At 38.0% G+C, this 18,731-nt stretch overlaps 1 protein-coding gene across 1 annotated transcript in view; it reads left to right on the top strand.

Annotated features, from left to right (window-relative positions):
* The window catches only part of CCDC171 (coiled-coil domain containing 171), a 293,576-nt gene that overhangs the window by 95,390 nt on the left and 179,455 nt on the right, over positions 1 to 18,731 (top strand). Inside the window, exons 12-16 of the mRNA XM_039240931.1 lie at positions 10,906 to 11,012; positions 12,785 to 12,874; positions 13,930 to 14,130; positions 16,712 to 16,879; positions 18,422 to 18,610. Of these exons, the coding sequence (XP_039096862.1) occupies positions 10,906 to 11,012; positions 12,785 to 12,874; positions 13,930 to 14,130; positions 16,712 to 16,879; positions 18,422 to 18,610 (755 nt within the window). The remainder of the gene's footprint in view (positions 1 to 10,905; positions 11,013 to 12,784; positions 12,875 to 13,929; positions 14,131 to 16,711; positions 16,880 to 18,421; positions 18,611 to 18,731) is intronic.

The raw sequence follows: 18,731 nt of genomic DNA, 5'->3' as shown, positions 1-18,731 counted from the left end.
TGAGGGCAGATCTTCTTTACTCAGTCTGCTGATTCAGAGTGTGAATGTCTTTCAGAAACACCTTCACAGACACACACAGGAACATTTTGCCAGTTCTACACACATCCCTTAGCCCAGTCAAGTTGACACATAAAATTAATCACTATCATATCCAAGCTCCACGAGGGCAAAAACCTTCGTCTCTTTTATTTGCCAATGTACTTTAGGCAGCTAGAACATTCCTTGGCACAAAGCAGTCACTCAGCGAACATTTGTTGAATATTAATGAATAAAAGTGTGAATGAATTAATATCAGGTTGAATGTCTATTTTGCATTTAAATTTTTGAGGTTATAAAGGTAGTCATGGAATCCCTTTCTCAATTATAATGGTGTTTTGGGTAGCATTCCATAAGGGGTAACCAGGAAGATTGACCGTAAGTGGAAAAGATGTACAATCTTAAATCGGCCATAGAAATGTCACCTTGATTGCCTACTCTTATTAGGCAAGATTGTCTCAGTTTGCTTGAACAGGGACATTTATTTCCTATGTCTACTTTCCACCAACACTGAAGTACTACAGCTGTTCACATTTCCTTTTCTGGTGAAAATTCTTATAGTGGGGTGTGTATGGGGAGAGATCCTTCCCCACTTTGAACCTATGCAGTCTCTCTGCCTCCGGTGTTTCTTCTAACACAGTTTCACCTCTGCCTGAGGATGTTAATAAACATATAGAATGTACTTTTTCCTTGGTTAAGTACATGAAGAAAAACCTTTTCTTGTGGCTCAGTCTTGGATCCTCCTCAGGGTGCTTGACTTTCATGTTGACTGAAACAGAACCCTCTAACCTTCTTCAGTCTTTCCTTCCTTGAGGAAATCGTTTGTAAAACTCTAGAGGTATTCTTTTTCTTTCTACTGAGAGGACCCTGGGAAAGAATAGTAACAGCGTGTGATGCCTTTAGGCATCTATATATCACTCAGGAATTGGGCAGTCCCAGGGACTGCTCTTAGGATAATCAGGGCAACCAACTGGACTTTTCCTCTCCTCTCTCCTCTTTTACTTCTTTAGTAAAGGACTATTGCCTAGCTCTGGTATCTTCTTGAGAAATTTAATTGTCCTTGTGACCCCCATGGCTCGTACTTTTTAACTGGAGATTCATGGATCTCTGAGAAGCTGAGGATGCCTATCAGCAGCACACAGGTTTCCTTTAGTGTCATTTGCCAAATTCTTCTCACTTAATTCTCTCACCTCCCAAACCACTGAAGTATACAGACCAAAAGTGGCCTATTTCATCATGCTCATAGTTTCCGTCTGTAAAATCCAAGGGAGTGACTTCAGTAAGCGTGCTCTAATGGGATCATTAATTAATCACACAGTTCTGAAGGCTAAGGAATCCAAGATCTGTAGTTGGTAAGCTGGAGACCCAGAGAACTGAGGGTGTAGTTCCAGTCTGAGCTGGAGTCAAAAGGCAGGAGAGGACCAGTGTCTCAACTTGAAGATAGTCAGGCAGAGAGACAGAATTCCTTCTTATTGGGCCTTTTATTCTATTCAGACCTTCAGTGAAGATTGGATGAGGCCAGCCCACTCTGGGGAGGGCGATCAGCTGTCTCAGTCTACTGATTCAGATGTCAGCCTCATCCAGAAACATCTTCGTAGACACACCCAGAATAATGTTTAACTGAATATCTGTGTCCCAGTCAAGTTTATGCATAAAATTAACTATCATCCTCTCCCCCTTACTCTTAGCTGGTGGTAACCACCATTCTATTTTCTGTTTCTGTATTTGACTACTTTAGATACCTCACATGGTGGAATCATATAGTATAAGTCTTTTTATGAATGGCTTATTTCACCTAGCACAATGATCTCAAGTTTCATTCATGTTATAGCGTGTGATAGGAATCTTTCCTTTTTGAGGCTGAATAATATTTACATTTTGTTTATCCATTCATCTGTTGATGGACCTTTGGGTTGCTTCCACCTTTTTTTTTTAAATGTTTATTTATTTTTGAGAGATAGAGAGACAGAGTGTGAGCAGGGGAGAGGCAGAGAGAGGAGGAGACACAGAATCCGAAGCAGGCTGCAGGCTCTGAGCTGTCAGCACAGAGCCTGATACAGGGCTTGAACTCACAAACCACAAGATCATGACCTGAGCTGAAGTTGGGTGCCCAACTGATGAGCTACCCAGGCGCCCCAACATTTTTTTTAATGTTTATTTTTGAGAGAGAGAAAGACACACACACACACACACACACACACGCGCACACACACACACACACACACACACACAAACACATAGAGTGCGAGTGGGAGAGGGGCAGAGAGAGAGGGAGACAGAATCTGAAGCAGGCTCCAGGCTCTGAGCTGTCAGCACAAAGCCCGATGTGGGGCTTGAACCCACGAACTGTGAGATCATGACCTGAGCTGAAGTCAGACACTTAACCGACCGAGCCACCCAGGCATGCTGGGTGCTTCTACCTTTTGGCTATTGGGAATACTTCTATAAACATGGAAATACTTCTTCAAGACCTTGCTTTCAATTCTTTTCTTTAAAAATTTATTTATTTTGAGAGAGAGTGAGAGAAAGCAAGGGAGGGAAAGAGAGAAGGAGAGACAGTGTGTGTCAAGTAGGCTCCACACTGTCAGTGCCCAGCATGACATGGGGCTCGATCCCACAAACTATGAGATCATGACCTGAGTCAAAATCAAGAGTAGTACACTTAACCAACTGAGCCAGCCAGGTGCTCCTCGGTTCTTTTAGATATATACCCAGAAGTGAGATTACTGGTCTATTAACTTAAAAAAAAAAAAGATTTTATTTATTTTATTATTCTTTTTGACATTTATTTATTTATTTATTTTGAGAGAGAGGTGGGGAGAGAGAGTGCCCGCAAGTGGGGAAGGGGCAGAGACAGAGAGAGAGGGAGAGAATGAATCCCAAGCAGGTTCTACTGTCAGTGCAGAGCCTGACGTGGGCTTGTACTCACAAGCTGTGAGGTCATGACCTGAACTGAAGTTGGATGCTTAATCAACTGAGCCACCCAGGTGCTCCTAATTTTTTTTTTTAATTTTAAAGTAATTTCTACACTGAACACAGGGCTCAAACTCACAACCACAAGATCAAGAGTTGTGTGCTCCACTGACTGAGCCAGCTAGGTGCCCCTGGTCTGTTAACTTGTATCACAGAACATTAGTGTACTAAGACATGCTGCGTGGGATGTCCTGTTGTTTTAGACTTGTTCTAGTTTGCTCTAGACATAGTACAGATTTTCCCCTGATAATCAAGGCCAATTATCCTGTACAGAAGAACCTTCTTTGCTCTTTGGTTTCCTGGTTTGAGGAGCCCAGAAATGATTAGGTGATATTCCCAGCTTCTATTTTAATGGAACCTTGCCGTGTCCCATGCTAGAAGCATTTCTTCCTCAAAAATCAAGACTCAGATCAATAGAATCTCCAGTTTCTGGGATGGGAAAAGCATCACTAGTGGACCATTAGGTGTAATAGTGAGATGGGCCAGTCCCATTTCCAACATTTGAATCCAGGACCCGTGAATCCTGGCTATGTGAAAAACATACCAGATATTGATTTGCTGGCTCACAGCACAGTCTATATCCTGACACTATTATCCTTGATCCTCAAAATGTTGCCATCCAGCCAGTGCAATGACTCTTCAAAAGGCTATTCAACTATGCTGTATGCCAGCTACTTCAGAGTTAGGGGAAACGTAGTAAGACCAGTGAATTCTATGAAAATGAGCCCATTTCCATATTTATTTGCTGTAAATTGAGTTCCCTGATTAGAAGCAATGGTATGTGGAGTCTGTAATTATAAGGTGCTTGTAAATTCATAGATGGTGGTTTCAGTAGAAATTTTATGGTCAGGGAAGGAAACTCTATACCTGGAGTTAGTGTCTACCTTAGCAAGAATAAAACAGTCCATCGTTCCATGATGGAAGTGACTTAGTGTAATCGACTTGCCACCAGGTAGCTGGCTGGTCCCCCTAGCCATGGTGTCATATCATGGGTTCACTGTTTGTCTTTGCTGTTGACAGATTTAGCATACAACAGGGGCTGTATTCCTGTCAGTCTTGGTGAATGGAAGTCCGTGCCACTGAGCCCGTGTACCATGACCCCTTTGTTGTAAGGAAAACAAAGGTGGTAAGGACAGAGGTGACTGGGAAAAGATGCTGGCTGATGTCCACAGAATGCCCCGTCTTGTCCTCCTGTGTTAAGATCCTTTTCTGGGCCTTGGCACGGCGCCCATTCAGAGAGGTGTAGCCACGTGCTCCTGCCCAGATCACCTTGGTGCCAGTTTTCTGGTTGTGTTCTTTTGAAGCCCTGACCATTTTAGTCAAATAGTTAGCTACCATCCACAAATTGGTGTGTATTTGTACTTTTGGTCATTTCTCATTCCAGGCAAAGTGACAGTCAGGTCCGTAACTTGTTTTGACTACTGGCAGGATTTCGCTTTATCGCTATCCTTCAGGGCCACCCTTGACTGGGGTTGTAGCACTGCAACTGTCTACTTTTAATTAGTGCTAGCATATCATACAGTACTGTCTCTGTACTGAGCTCATTTTTGTCTCCCGTTAGTCAATGGGCCATAGGAAACTTTTCATAGATTCAGGGTGTGGGTTAAGAGAGGAAGCAATATAACAAGAATAGGGCCCATTGGAATCTGGACTATTGGCTCATGTTACTTACTTGTGCCCTCACACTGTATAAACCACTTTCATCTGGTGATAGTGTGCTGTTGTGCATGCCCAAATTCATGGATTGGTGAATCAGACAATAATGATTTTATGATAGGGAATTCAGGTCGCATGGTAAATTGGTGGCCGTGGATGTATTATCTGCTGAGGACTAGTAGCAAGTGTAAAGTTTGGTTTATTTAACGTTTATTTATTTATTTATTTATTTTGAGAGAGAGAGAGAGAGAGAGAGAGTGTGTGTGTGTGTGTGTGTGTGTGTGTGATAGAGAGAGAGGGAGAGAGAGAGAGGAGAGAGAAGAGAGAGAACCCCAAGCAGGCTCTATGCTCAACACAGATCCTGATGGAGGCTCAATGTGAGGCTCAATCTCATGACTGTGAGATCATGACCTGAGCCACCAATATCAAGAGTTAGACACTTAACTGACTGAGCCACCCAGGTACCCCATATAGCTTGGTTTTCAGGAAGAGAATAGTTATCGGTAGAGGATGACTTGCTTTGTTCTAACACCCTACAAGTTTGCACCATGATTCTATAAGGACCTGCCAAACTTGACCTGCTTGGGCCTGAGCAGTCAGAATGCTGTCATTAACTTGGTAGAGAGCAAAGTAGGACATGTGATGTCTTCTGGAATGAAAAGTTGATCAAGATTTCTATAGACTGGATTACGCTGGAGTTAATATAGCTCTGAGGTAAAGCTGTGAGAGTATATTGCTAGCCCTGGCAGCTGAAAGAAACTGTTTGGGTAGGTTTTTCTGAAAGGATGGAAGAAATAGCTTCATTCCAGTTGCCAGGAAATGTATTGACATGCTCCAGTGATGAAACTGCATCTTTCACTGCAGCTGCACTTAGAATCACATGTGATTATGCTTACAGTAATTTGCTGACATTCCCTAAGGTTCATCTGTATTCTGCACTAAGCCAGATAAGTTGAATGCTCATGTGGTTGAAATCACCATCCCTGTATCTTTTAAGTCCTTAACAGAGGCACTAATCTCTGCAATTTCCTCGGAAAGGTGGCATTACTTATGCTTTACTGTTTTGGTAGGTAAAAGCTCTAGTGACCTCCACTTGTTTTTTTTCTGTGTGGTTTTCCTCTGTAAATCCTTCAGTGCATGGATCAGATAACCAATATGGATATGGTATCTGTTTCTGCACTTGTTCTTTCTTAACTATGCCTTCCAAAGTGGGGAAATACGGTGGATTCAGATACCTCATGGGCCCAGTGGCGATAGACCCAAGCCAAAACTCAGTCTTCTGACCTCTGTTAGCTCCTACCCTAACTAGTGAACCATAATAGCTTGTTAGTTCTCTAGGAACTAGAGTGTCTTGTTATCCCAGCGATGAACTCCCCTTCTCCAGTGCATAGTCACCTTGGTAAATGGTTGCATGTTTCTTTGAGGAAGGCTAGGAAGGAGATTTACAGTATGATCTTCTGGCAGTATGTTAGGGTTTCTGAAGGGGACCCTTTTGATTCAAAGGACACTGGGTCTATGAACTAGCTCAAGTCTGATAATTGATTGTGAGCCAAGACTCTTTTCTGTGTTGATTTAAGTTCTACCTCTGGTAATCGGACATAGAGCTTTTCTTCTTATACACACCAGGTAACATTTTATTTTTTATTAAAAATTTTTTATTAGCTTATTTATTTTGAGAGAGAGAGAGAATCCTAAGCAGGCTCTACACTGTCATTGCAGAGCCTGATGTGGGGCTCGAGCTCATGAATGGTGTGATAAAGACTTGAGCCAAAATCAAGAGTTGGATGTTTAGCCAACTGAGCCACCCTGGTACCCCCAAATCAGATAACATTTAAGTAGAGTGCCTATCTATTTTACTCCTGTGAACACCATGATCAGTTAGCCAACACCTGCGATCTCTGTGGGTAAAGCCATTTGCTTATTCCTTTGATTCCATATGGTAACCATGTCCATTTTGTTTCTGGAATTTAAGTGCTACCACTTGGCCTTTGTCACTCCAGATACCATCATCTTCATTGATTTCAGGGAACCCAGCTTGATGGCTGTTATCCATGGCCTTTCAGCTACACAGAGCTTATCAAGCCATATAGAGCTAGCTCATCATGTACCAATACATTTCTCAAACTTGATAAAGGAGGTGTTTTTTTTACTTTCTTGGAGACATGGTTAGGGGGTGGGTGAGCAAGACTTACATAATAAATATTCTCTGTATGTTAGAAAAGTTGTAAGGCATTTTCCTTAAAAACTCCAGAATGAGTACCTGTGTTTACAAGATAAGGAAGAAGTTTGTTTATGATCTCAGTGAATAAAAAAATTTAATATACAGAATGTAGTCTCAGTTTGAAAAGCATAACTGCCAACAAAATGCTTACATTTAATGCTTTTAGAGTGAAAAAGGAATTTTCTTGGTCATCAATGCATTAAATGTTTAGATTTTCTTAGGTGAAGATCAAACTTAGGTGAAGATTTGAATGTTATTTTCTGTATTTTACTATGTGATTAAAGATCCACATTAAATAACAGGGCTTTCCCTCCCCCAACCCATTCTGAGAATGAACATGACTACTCACGTTCTACATGTATTTATACATATACACACACACACACATATGTATTCTAAAAAATCTCAGTCTTTTGTCTTCTGTTGTCTCTCCATTATTTCTTTTTTTAATTATTTTTTTTTAAATGTTTACTTACTTTTGAGAGAGGGACAGAGTGTGAAAGCAGAGGAGCAGAGAGAAAGACACACACAGAATTCGAAGCAGGCCCCAGGCTATGAGCTGTTAGCACAAAGCTCAGCGCGGGCTCAAACCCATGAACTACGCGATCATGACTGAGACACAGTCAGTTGCTTAACCGACTGAGCCACCCAGGTGCCCCATGTATCTCCATTATTTCTTAATAATTCTCCCCTTTTAGAGTCTTTCAGGGGACTGAGGTAGATAAGAGAATGTCTGAGAAAGTTGAAGAGATAGACTCAATTTAATTTTCTACTGTGGAATTGTAGGTTACTGAAGTAATAACACTAGCCTGAAAAGCAGTAGTGGTTTATTTGGGTTATGTAGAAATATTTAGTTTTTGAGCTTGTCTAAAAGAAAAGATTTATTTATTTTTATTATTTTTATTTTAGAGGGAGAGAGAGTGTGTGAGAGGGGAAGAGAGGCAGAGGGAGAGAGAGAGAATCTCAAGCAGGCTCCACACTTAGTGTGGAGCTTGACATGGGCCTTGTTCCCATGACCCTGGGATCATGACCTGAGCCAAAATCAACACTTGGATACTCAGCTGACTGAACCACCCAGGTGCCCCTGAAAGAAAACATTTAGATAGAGAGCTCGGAACCATTTTTTTCTATCTCCTCTCTTCTATGGACTATTCATTAAAAAAAAAAAAAAGATTTGCCTTTATGTAACAATTTTAGGTTAAGTCTATACCTAACAAACATAGAAATTGGGTGCTAAATATTAGTCTAGCAGCTTCTAATCTACCATGAGATAATGAAAGAAATATATGCCCTTGACAAGAGATTGATTAGCCCCAAAAGGATGGAAAATTTATTCTTCCCAGAGAACCTTCTTTGGTAAGAAGCACTGCCCCTTGAGGTTAGCCTTTTCAGCCACATAATTATACCACAACCCTACTGGAATTGTTAATCAGAGTCAGATTCAGGTAATTTGCCCTGAATCACAAAAGATAATAATGCTCAAGTAGGTGTCTACAAAGCAAAATCATATTATACGTACCAGAAGAGAGGAGTATCACTATAAATAATAAAACATTCACTGGGTAATGACATGGGTACACACACATACATATATTTTTGTATTTAATGTAAGTGTTATAAAGTCTAGTAGTAATAGGAAATGAAATGTGAAAATTCTCAAACAACAAACAAAAACAAAAATCTGCCGAGGAATACCTGGAGTTGAAATGGACTTAGTATTAAAAGTGAGTGAGAGAGACTGAAGCAGGTAACGGTGACATGAGAGACTGGCCAGGTACAGAGATATATACCTATAGACAGCGTTGGGAGGTCTTGAGTTAGCGTTGTGGAAGTACAGAGTGTTCTGACACATTCTGTTCTTCATTTGGACTCTGACCTTTGAAAAGCCATTTATGATCACTTTTCAAATTGTTTTTTATTGCTCTTTATCTATGAGTTTTTAGAACTGCCTTTGATATCTTAGTTTCTTGGGCCATAGTGCAGTGGTTATTATTTGGTTAAATCAAATTAGTCAATAAGGTCCTGGGTCCTAGTGACCCTTTCTTTTTCTTTGTAAGCATTTTGCCATGTTAAGGGACCAGGAACTATTTCCTTTTATAATGGCTGTGGGTAGGACTTAAAGCATACTTTGTACTTCAACTGAACTTTATTGTATAGACATTTTCAAGCAAAGAAACTTTATTTTATGTAGAATATAAAAATATGTATGGGTCAGTAAGGAGAGGGCATTTTGTCCCCTTATCCCTCAACACTCATATTAATCTGGTTTTATTCTTCTGAATTTCTAAGAGGAAGTTTTCTCCCTTAAAAGCCAGCAGATTTCCCGAGTGTCCTTGAATGATTTATTCATGGCCTACTTGTGTAGTAGCAAAAGAAAAGAATTATACATTACAATTTTTTTTTATCTAGTGCAACAGCAATTTTTAAAAAAAATATATTTGGTAAGGCCTTTAATAAAATTTTTAATGAGTTGTCTTTCTAACTCATAGTAATTACAAAGAGTACTGTCTTCTCCATTATCATGGCTCAGAGCAGTGTCTTTTTTTTTTTGCCCAGCTAGGATATGTGTTGCTTCTATATTACTTTTGGTTTTTAAGTTAAATATTCTTTTTCTGTTTAAGAAAATCTAAGGTGTACCCATTCTGAAAATAGTCTTTAAATTATACTTTGGCGAATGTAATACATTTATTGATAACATTTTGTCCAAGATTAAAACACTAAATATCGCCAATATGCTGAGATAAAGTTAGTCTGTCACTAACCACAATTTTTTTCCTTTCTCTCCTCCTTTCTTTCTTCTTTCCTTCCTTCCTTCATGCCTTCCTTCTTTCCTTTATCTTCTTTCCTTTATCATTGCCTTCTTTCCCATATTTCCAAAGTTCAAGCAATTGATTACATGAAGAACGGATAAATGATCTTATGTAATTATTGGTTTACTATCTTTCCTCCTCCTTTTTAGACTGTAAATTCTATGAAGACAGATACTACACCAATCTTTTTTACCTCCATGTGTCTAATGCCTTGGATTAGTACATAGTAGGGATTCCGTGAAGTATTTGAATGAATGAGTCAATGAATAATAAAACATATATTATGAATACTTCTTTTTGAAATCATTCTTGTTGGAAAATAGATTTCCTGTTTATTGAAATGTTTAGATTATAAAATATGTTAGGGAGAAATTATAATAGGAAAAGAAAAATGTTTTTAATAAGAATATTTTAAAATTTGCTACTTGTTGTTTAACAGTAGAAGTACAGTGGACAATCAATTTAAAGTGGTTTTTAAGACTAAACTTTTGATTATTTTGGATTAATCTTTTGAATTACATTTGACCATGTGACCTTGATTAGCTCGACTGACTTATGGCCCAACTAAATTAAAATCATTTGAGGGTATAATATGAAAATACTCATATTTTTACAAAAAGTATCAGTTTTAAGGGTTTTAATTGAAACATGATGTGGGTCTGTGTAGATAATAGCATTTTTATTATTTATTTCAAATCGTAACTTGAGAATTTTAAGGATTGAAGAATATTTCCAAGCATAACAGAAAATGCTGTGCTCTTGGGTTCAGAAATTATTATTTAAGCAAAATAAGCCTGTCTGATTAGAAACACAAAGACCAGAGTAAGTGTATGTAACTCCCCAGACAATGTTAGTGTACAGACTATTCATTTAATTGTTGGATAACAGGTATGTACACTACACATACTTCAGTTATTTAGGAGATGGGGAAAAATAAAAAGAGCTCACTACTAACTATAGTGTGGGCCTTGGTAAGGTACAAAGTAGCCATAAGTCTGAACTTGATATACTATGAACTTAATTTGATCACTTGTTTAGAAAGGCTATTAATACTTGGCTATACAGCAGTATACTTTGGAGAATAAGACTCTCCTCAACGTTTCCTAATACCTTTCAGCTCTATCTAATTGTAATCTCTCTGTTACTGTTTGCTTAGCTTTTGTCTCTTTGTGACTTTGGGATAGATTTTCATCTTACGTTTTTCTCTAGGCATCCACAAGGACAAAGATAAACCTCCCAGCTTCTCTGTTGTCCTTGAGACTTTGAGGCGTACCTTGACAGATTACCAGAACAAGCTGGAAGACGCGTCTAATGAGGTAACACTTGCACTGTTTGGCTCCACACATATAGCCTTCGGCCTGCAGCAGTGCGTTCCCTTGCTTGTTACAAAGGTCAGAAAGATGGGGGATGTTGAATTGACAGCTTCACAGATACAAAAAATAATAAATTGTCTGTCACTGTTCTTTCTTTAAGTGTGGCCTAAAGTCGTGTCTCACTTAGGTTTTCATAACTCTGCAGTCACACTGTGATTTTCAAAGTTGCAAAGACTCTATCACTTCCTGGCCTTCAAAATATATCTATTTTAACTTAGTATCAAACTACAGGAATCTTCTAAGTTAATATGTTTCTATTTACATGTTAATGCCTTTTTATGAAATTAGGGATAGGTAGTGGACATTTAGGCTTTGTCACTACTTTAGGTTAAGATTCCTACAAGTTGTGGAAGTCTTAGTTAAAAAAAGAGAAGTTCTCATTTTCTATAGAACGTAAATGTTGTTAGAAGTTTTCAAAAACAAGTATCTGTTTGATGTAGCATGGTAGTTTTTAATTTGCTGATTAAAAAAGCTCATGCTTCTCTTTTGTCATCCCATTTGTATAGTTTAATGTGTGGGTTGGTAATTTTCTTGGGTATTAAAATATTTTATGAATTTATGCTTTAAAAATAGAAGACTTTGTTTAGTTGCATCTTGTCAAATTAGAGAGTATGAAATAATTACATTAAACACAATTAGCAAAACAACACACAGACTCTTCAAACCAAAGACAAGCCACACAGCATGGAATTTAGTGTTTATCCTTTTGTTTATTTGTTTCTTTCAAATAATGCAAGGCCGTTATATCCTTACAGTTCACATTTCTGAGGAGATTTATTTTGCTTTTGTTCACCAAGGTCAACAAAGAAGGAAAAGCGACGCTTCTTAATGCCCTCCGTAACTGTTTAGAAGGCAAAACCGAAAATGACCACTGAAATAATTAAATTGCCATAAAGAACAAATATTGCTAAGTCGTTCCCAGTGAGACAAGGCAACCTGTATTGTTAGCGGTTTCTGAAACTCTTCCGAGGCCCAGGCCTGGAAGCTGCGGGGTAACTAGGAACATATTACCCACAGCGAATTGTTATTTGGGAGGATGAATGTCACATGATCCTCAGCACAGTTGAAAAGTCGACTCAGCAGGCTTTGGCTTAGTAATGTGCTTTGTTGTGAACCAGTGCCAGAGACAGCAGTGGGGAGACCAAGGGGGTGGCTGAAAAGAAAGCAAAAAGAGCAGTCTGACAGAAAGAAGAATGAACTGTCAAAGAAAATAAATCACAAGCGGAGCAGGACCAACTGATGACCTGCCACAAGCCTTCCCAGTAGGGCTGCATGTGACCGACCCTGAGGTTGTCATATGGAGGGAGGGACCGGCAAATACCCTCATGATGTATAGAACGAACAGTCTTCTGCTCTGTCCTTTTTTTTTTCTGTCCTTATAGATGCCACTGCTTTTGGCATGTTGGCCCGGTAGGATTTTAAGAATAAAGTTGTATTTGTTTACAGTAAGCATGAAATCCTTTATCCAGCCATCGAGTAGACGCATAATAACATCACTGACATTTTAAGCTTGGATGCTTTCTTTTCTTTGCAGCCACGTGAGCTCGTGACAGAAATGACATAGTTAACCAAAAGAAAGAATTTTTTAAGACCCTTAATCACCATTGGAACATTGGTATTTAAGGAACTACATAAAACACACTTAAAGATTAGCTTTTTTGAGTTACCCATCGTTGAAAAATAGGAAAAAAGTAACTTCTGTTTTCTTTCATCAGCTCAACAGCGTGAATGATGCTAAGGAAAAAGCAGCGAATGAACTCAGTTCTACCCAACAGAAGATAGAATCTCACACTAAAAATATTAAGGTAGTAGGACTTAGAATGGCTTTTTCTTTTCGTACTAAGAAACCCAAATGATTACCGAGGGACTATTTTAAAGTAGAACTACCTGACAATGTATCTTCCTATTTTTTATTAAGTACATTTGGATACACATATGAATTTTTATTGTTGATCAAAGAAAAAAGAGTGTTGTTTTCATTAAAAAAATAAAACTTGGTTGCAAATTATGTTGGTTAAAGGAAAAATGCATTTCCTAGATTTAATTATGATACCACAGATTGAGAAAATGATTTGAGATTTAATGCCCAGCCTTAGATATGTATTCAACATCTTTTACGTAAGTGCATCAGTATTTGGAGTCAGCTTTCCTCATGGTAGCGTGGAGCCATTGTTTTCAGTGCATTAGGCCTCGTAACGGGCCGGAGCCACACTTGTCTACGGTGCAGGACAACAGTTTATTTTCTTTTCTGCACTGGTTTTATGTATTACATCTTTGCAAAATTATACTGAGGCACGTCTGGGAGTTGGAATGTCTTTGTGTTGCTTAATGCTGAGTTTGTCATGGACGTACTTCAGGAGAATTTGTTAATAAGGTTGAAGAAGAAATAGTTCAGAAGCTTATGTCCCACATATGACATTTCTATTAGTGTTTGGATGTCACTGGGAAATAACTGTTCTCATACAGAATGTAAAAGATTTCATTTAAAAATGTTATTTACATGTTCTTAAAATTATTTTGAGCTACCGAGTTATTTATTTATTTTTTTAAATAATGGATTGAAAGCAAAAGTCCTTTTCAAAGAGCTTTTTGGAATTAGCTATCTTGGGAATATTTTATGTTGATGTATTAAAACTTAACAGTTTTTTCTAACTTTTGAGTACAATAGTATACTTAGAAAATATATTCAATCCAGTACCTTAAAATACCTAAATATGTTTTGCACTGTAGTCAGATGCTTGCCTTTGTGATTCTTTCGTGGTAAAGCTTAGGAAGTCTTCATTAAACGTATTTTATATTTGCATCCTCGGCCCCTTTACTGGCCGGCTTTCACACAGTGCCTTTATTTTGTATCTGACAGGACCTTCAGGACAAACTGGCTGATGTCAGTAAAGAGTTAAGTCATTTACGCACTAAATGTGCAGACAGAGAGGCTCTCATAAGCACTCTGAAAGCGGAACTACAAAATGTGCTGCACCGTTGGGAGAAAGAAAAGGCTCGCGCGGCCCAGTCGGAGAGTGAACTCCAGAAGCTTTCCCAGGCTTTCCAGAAGGATGCCGAGGTATCACCTGACACAGGATGCCTGGCAGGAAAGGCCTTTGCTAATCTCAGTTTTATAAATTTACATACATCACGTGGCTATTTTTACTCTGATTTGATTTAATTCAAAAAACTGTCCAGAGCCAACTGTCTTGAAATACTCACGCCAGCCACAAAATCGGTCACTCCTTCGCTATGGGGTCATCCTCTTTTGGAGAGTTTAATGGAGTTTACCCCTTTGTCACTCATGAGGCTTTTCCTCTCTATTTAGAACATCACACCCCCAGCATGTATGTTCCTGACGATCCTTTCAAAGTTTGCCCGTGTGCCAGTGACAAAACTATTTTGTATTTCAGTAGTTTAGTAGCTGAACATGGTGAGAAGAATGTGTTTTTTCGTGATCAGAGAGAACAGGACTTGGTTAGTGGTACTTCTGTTTGCAAAATGTGAATATGGACAAGCCACACAGCTTAGTCTCTCCTCATCTTACTTTCCTTATGTGCAAAACAGAAGGAATATCTGCTTTAATAGATAGTCTCCTTACTGTTTATAATTACAGGGTATTAACCAAAATTTAGAGAACTAGAAGTCTCCCACAGTATGAAACCTTTATTTGGAAGCCCTTGAGAGTTGCCTATGCATTTTTATTTATTAATGAATTCTTAAAGTATTATGACAAAACTTTTATATTCTGTGTGAGTCTGAGTGAATGGAATTGTTATCTTATATATTCTTTTACCCATGGGCTATAGAGCTAGGTTAGCTAGTGTGGAGCTGGTTTATCTGAGTCGTCCTGCATATTGAGTTCATTACTCCAACAAATATGAACATGAATGCCAAGAGAGTAAAAAGGAAACATTCTTTCCACTCTTCTTACAGTCTGGGATTTAAATTGTGTCCACATGAAGGGGCTGGAATTGTTCTACACATCAGATAATGATTAAAGTAAAGGAAACTAGAAGCCTGACTGTATTGTAAAGTCAGCATGTCTACAGCATTGTGGTTGGGTTCAACATGTGTGAATTGATTTTGGATCTTGAGATTCTCTTTTCACGCCAAATGGATGATTATCATGCATGGTTTGTCACAGCCCAAGCAAAAAGGACATAATGGCGACACAATGAATTATCCTTTAGGGTGAACTTGATCACTTGGCAAAATGTGGAGGGTGAAGACCTTTAGTGCCTGAATATTACATTTGGCTAGTTAGATTTAATAAGATTTTTAAATATCTCAACCCAGTTGAAAATGCAAAAGACATCTTTAATTGCTTAAAAAAGAAAAAGGCATAACATATTTATGAAGATTCTTCTGATATCCTAACTCAAGTTAGGGGCTGTAACTACATATTAAAATTTTGGGGTTTTAAATTCTTATATTTGGAAAAAGGTAAGGTGGCATGTAGAGACAATTAAAGGTACACATTTTGATATATACAGAAAAACTTTCCCCACAATTTATAAATACAAACCCTTTACATATGTGAGATACAGTTTTTCTTGTCTAGAAGATTAGCATTTATATTCTCCCCCCTCCCCCAAACTTCCTCCTTTTAAAAGTTTTCTTGCTGGTCTATTAAAAAAATCTTGAAGGAACCTATTACTTACATAAAATATCCTTTTGCAGCTTTACAATCGCCTTATCTTGAGTTCCACTCTTGGGCACTTTATGGATGAAACACCTTATAAAGAGAGCCATTTGGCACTTTAGTAAACAAACTCTTTTTGTGTGTTCAAGATGGGATCAGCTTTTTACTGAATTCTACAGCATAGTGTTTCTAGGTCGTTAAACAATGGATGATTTAGTTACTACGATGGCAGTATAATTCTAAAGAATTTTTTATTGTATATTTCTAATTGGACAGTTTTGAAAATATGTCTTGGGCAGCGATGTCCACTTCTTTTTGCCTGTTACTTTGTAATGTTTAAACGCCTATACATGCTCAATGTACCAAATACTATATGAACTTACAAGAGAAAACAGATGAACCCCTCTTCCATATCTTTCATATCACTGTCTGCTTTGCCTAAGGGGCTTGGGATAGATTTCCTATAAGAGGTAAGCAAACTGGAATCTCTGGAGGAAGAAGAAAGCTGAGTAATTGTGTCCATGTAAAAGCACAGATATTGTATAACTTTGTCTTCAATGGAACTGAGTAACACTCCTCGCTATATTGGTTTTTGGACACAAATAACATCTGTTTTGGCAGATGTAGATATGAAAGTATAGGATGACTATACCGACATCTAGTTAAACGGGCTTAGAAACAATTAGTACAGATCTGTCATGTGTCTGAGAAAGGTGATGGCCGAACAGGCACTTAGATGACATCCTCAGTAGTAGCAGAACTGGAATCAGAACCCTGGTCTTTGGGCTTCTAGACTTCATATTTTTGGTTTTGAATACCAAGCTTAAGCCACCTCCAAGTTTTTATCTGCTGCTTAGTTTTGAATGTGGAAAAGGACTAGGAATGACAATATTCTGAGACTTGAGCATTTTAATTCCTTTTCAAGTTTTTGAAACAAATTCTTCCCCATACATAGTGTGTGTTTTACTTCTTACAGTGTTGATATACTGGAATTAATTTTTTTTTTCCCTCACAGGAGAAGCTAACCTTTCTTCATACCTTGTATCAGCACTTGATCGCGGGCTATGCGCTCATAAAACAACCAGAAGGCATGCTGGATAAATTCTCGTGGTCCGAGCTCTGCGCAGTCTTGCAGGAGAATGTTGATGCCCTGATCTCAGACCTCACCAGGGCTAATGAGAAGGTAACTGTCCTCAGGCACCAGATACCTCTATTAAATTCAGTGACATTTGTCCACATCACAGTATCATTAAGAGGGGCTGACATTCATCTTATTTCAAAAAGAATTTGGATGTTAATAATTCAATACCATTAATTATGGCTTGTCTACAACTCAGTTTGATGCCATTGCTGTGGGCATGTAAATGTGACTGAAGTCTGTATGAAGTCTCTAAGCTCCACACTCTTGTGCAGGACATGCTAATACTACTAGCCAGTATTAGCCACAGGGACCTAATTAAAAGAAAATAAATTAATCTTACTGATGAAGCAATTCAAAGAACTTAGTCATTTACATGAATAAACCAACTCTTTATGTTAGCATAAAATAGAAACAAGATAAAGTTATTCAAAAACATGATCTTAAAATTTTAGTTCAGGAAATAATGAAGTGTTACTTTAAAAGCACTTAAACATTGAAAATAATGTTTATGATATTGCTTGAATTATAATAAGCTGTGTATTACAAAACCCTTTCTGTGCTGTAGAATGCAAGAAGTATACATGGTAGGAAAAAACAGTAGACTCTTAGGATCGCTTTACCATTCCCGAGCCCAGGAATTCAGTCTTTCAGAAAATTTTTAAAAAGCCCTCTTTTGGTGATGGAAAATTAAAGTGGCTTAGCAGACCAACATGTTCTACCATTAAAGATATCAGTTCTTATCTTGGGTCTGTTGAACTGGTCAGAACTATATTATGTGGTCTGGTTTCCAGATCTTAGTTGAAATGGCATTTACTCTTAAGGAAAGTGAAGAGAAAAACTGTTACCTAAGTGTTTTTGTTTTTAATTCTAATCTGTTGAACTAATGAAATGGCATCTTGGCCTAATTTTAGAGTGAGGGCATTTTACCTTGGTTCGATTGGCAAATACAACCATGGGCACTGAGAAGTAGGATTGAGGAAATGAGGGAATAAATTGTGAGAAGCACAGATGCTGTTCATGATTGTGAATGTGTGTATAATGGGTTTGAAAATTACCGATAATTAAAATGAGTACATGTTTGAACCCTCTGAGATGGTATTATGTTTTAATAGTTTTTCATAGTTTAAAAACATCATTAATTGTCATACACGTTCGATGATTTTCTTTCCAGTGTTTTGAACGTGAAATAAAAAAATGGTTGGGCCATTCTGTTTTATTATACGTAAAATGTTTGTAGGTTTGTAAATCTCATTGAAATACTTTGTTTTCCATTGAAGAACTTTGGTTCTAGAAATAAGAATAGTCTTTGTAATTTTCTCAGTAAAGTTGATTTTAGAGTAACTTTATTAGAGAAAAATGATTTGTTATCTCAGCATATGTACATAAAATGATACCATTTTCTCCTAAAATATGATAATTTGCCCTACTGATCTCTGTTTCTTAATTTTTTGGTTTTCACTTTAACTTAAAATTTTTATGTGAGCTTAGTAAATCATAGGTGAAAATTGTAGCTGGTTTTGGGGGAGATGATGCAAAGAAATGTTTTGTGAGCCTATCATATTGTCTATTGCATTTCCCATTTAGATAAGTCATCTGGAGTATATCTGTAAAAACAAGTCTGATACAATGAGGGAGCTTCAGCAGACCCAGGAAGACACTTTCAACAAAGTGGCAGAGCAGATCAAAGCCCAAGAGAGCTGCTGGCACAAACAAAAGAAGGAACTGGAATTGCAGTACTCGGAGCTCCTCTCGGAGGTGCAGATGAGGGCACAGGTGAGCTTCTTCTGCAGAGAGCTTTAAAAAATGGGGTGCTCCAATCTTTTATTATTTTAGGTGTTTTCTTCTAGGACCAATGCCAAATCCGTTTAGAACTCTTTGAAAAGCACAGAGAACT

This window comes from Hyaena hyaena, unplaced genomic scaffold, assembly GCF_003009895.1.
Source record: "Hyaena hyaena isolate Hyena2069 unplaced genomic scaffold, ASM300989v1 scaffold_185, whole genome shotgun sequence".
NCBI classification, from domain to species: domain Eukaryota; kingdom Metazoa; phylum Chordata; class Mammalia; order Carnivora; family Hyaenidae; genus Hyaena; species Hyaena hyaena.
This window is presented reverse-complemented; position numbering and strand designations above follow the sequence as displayed.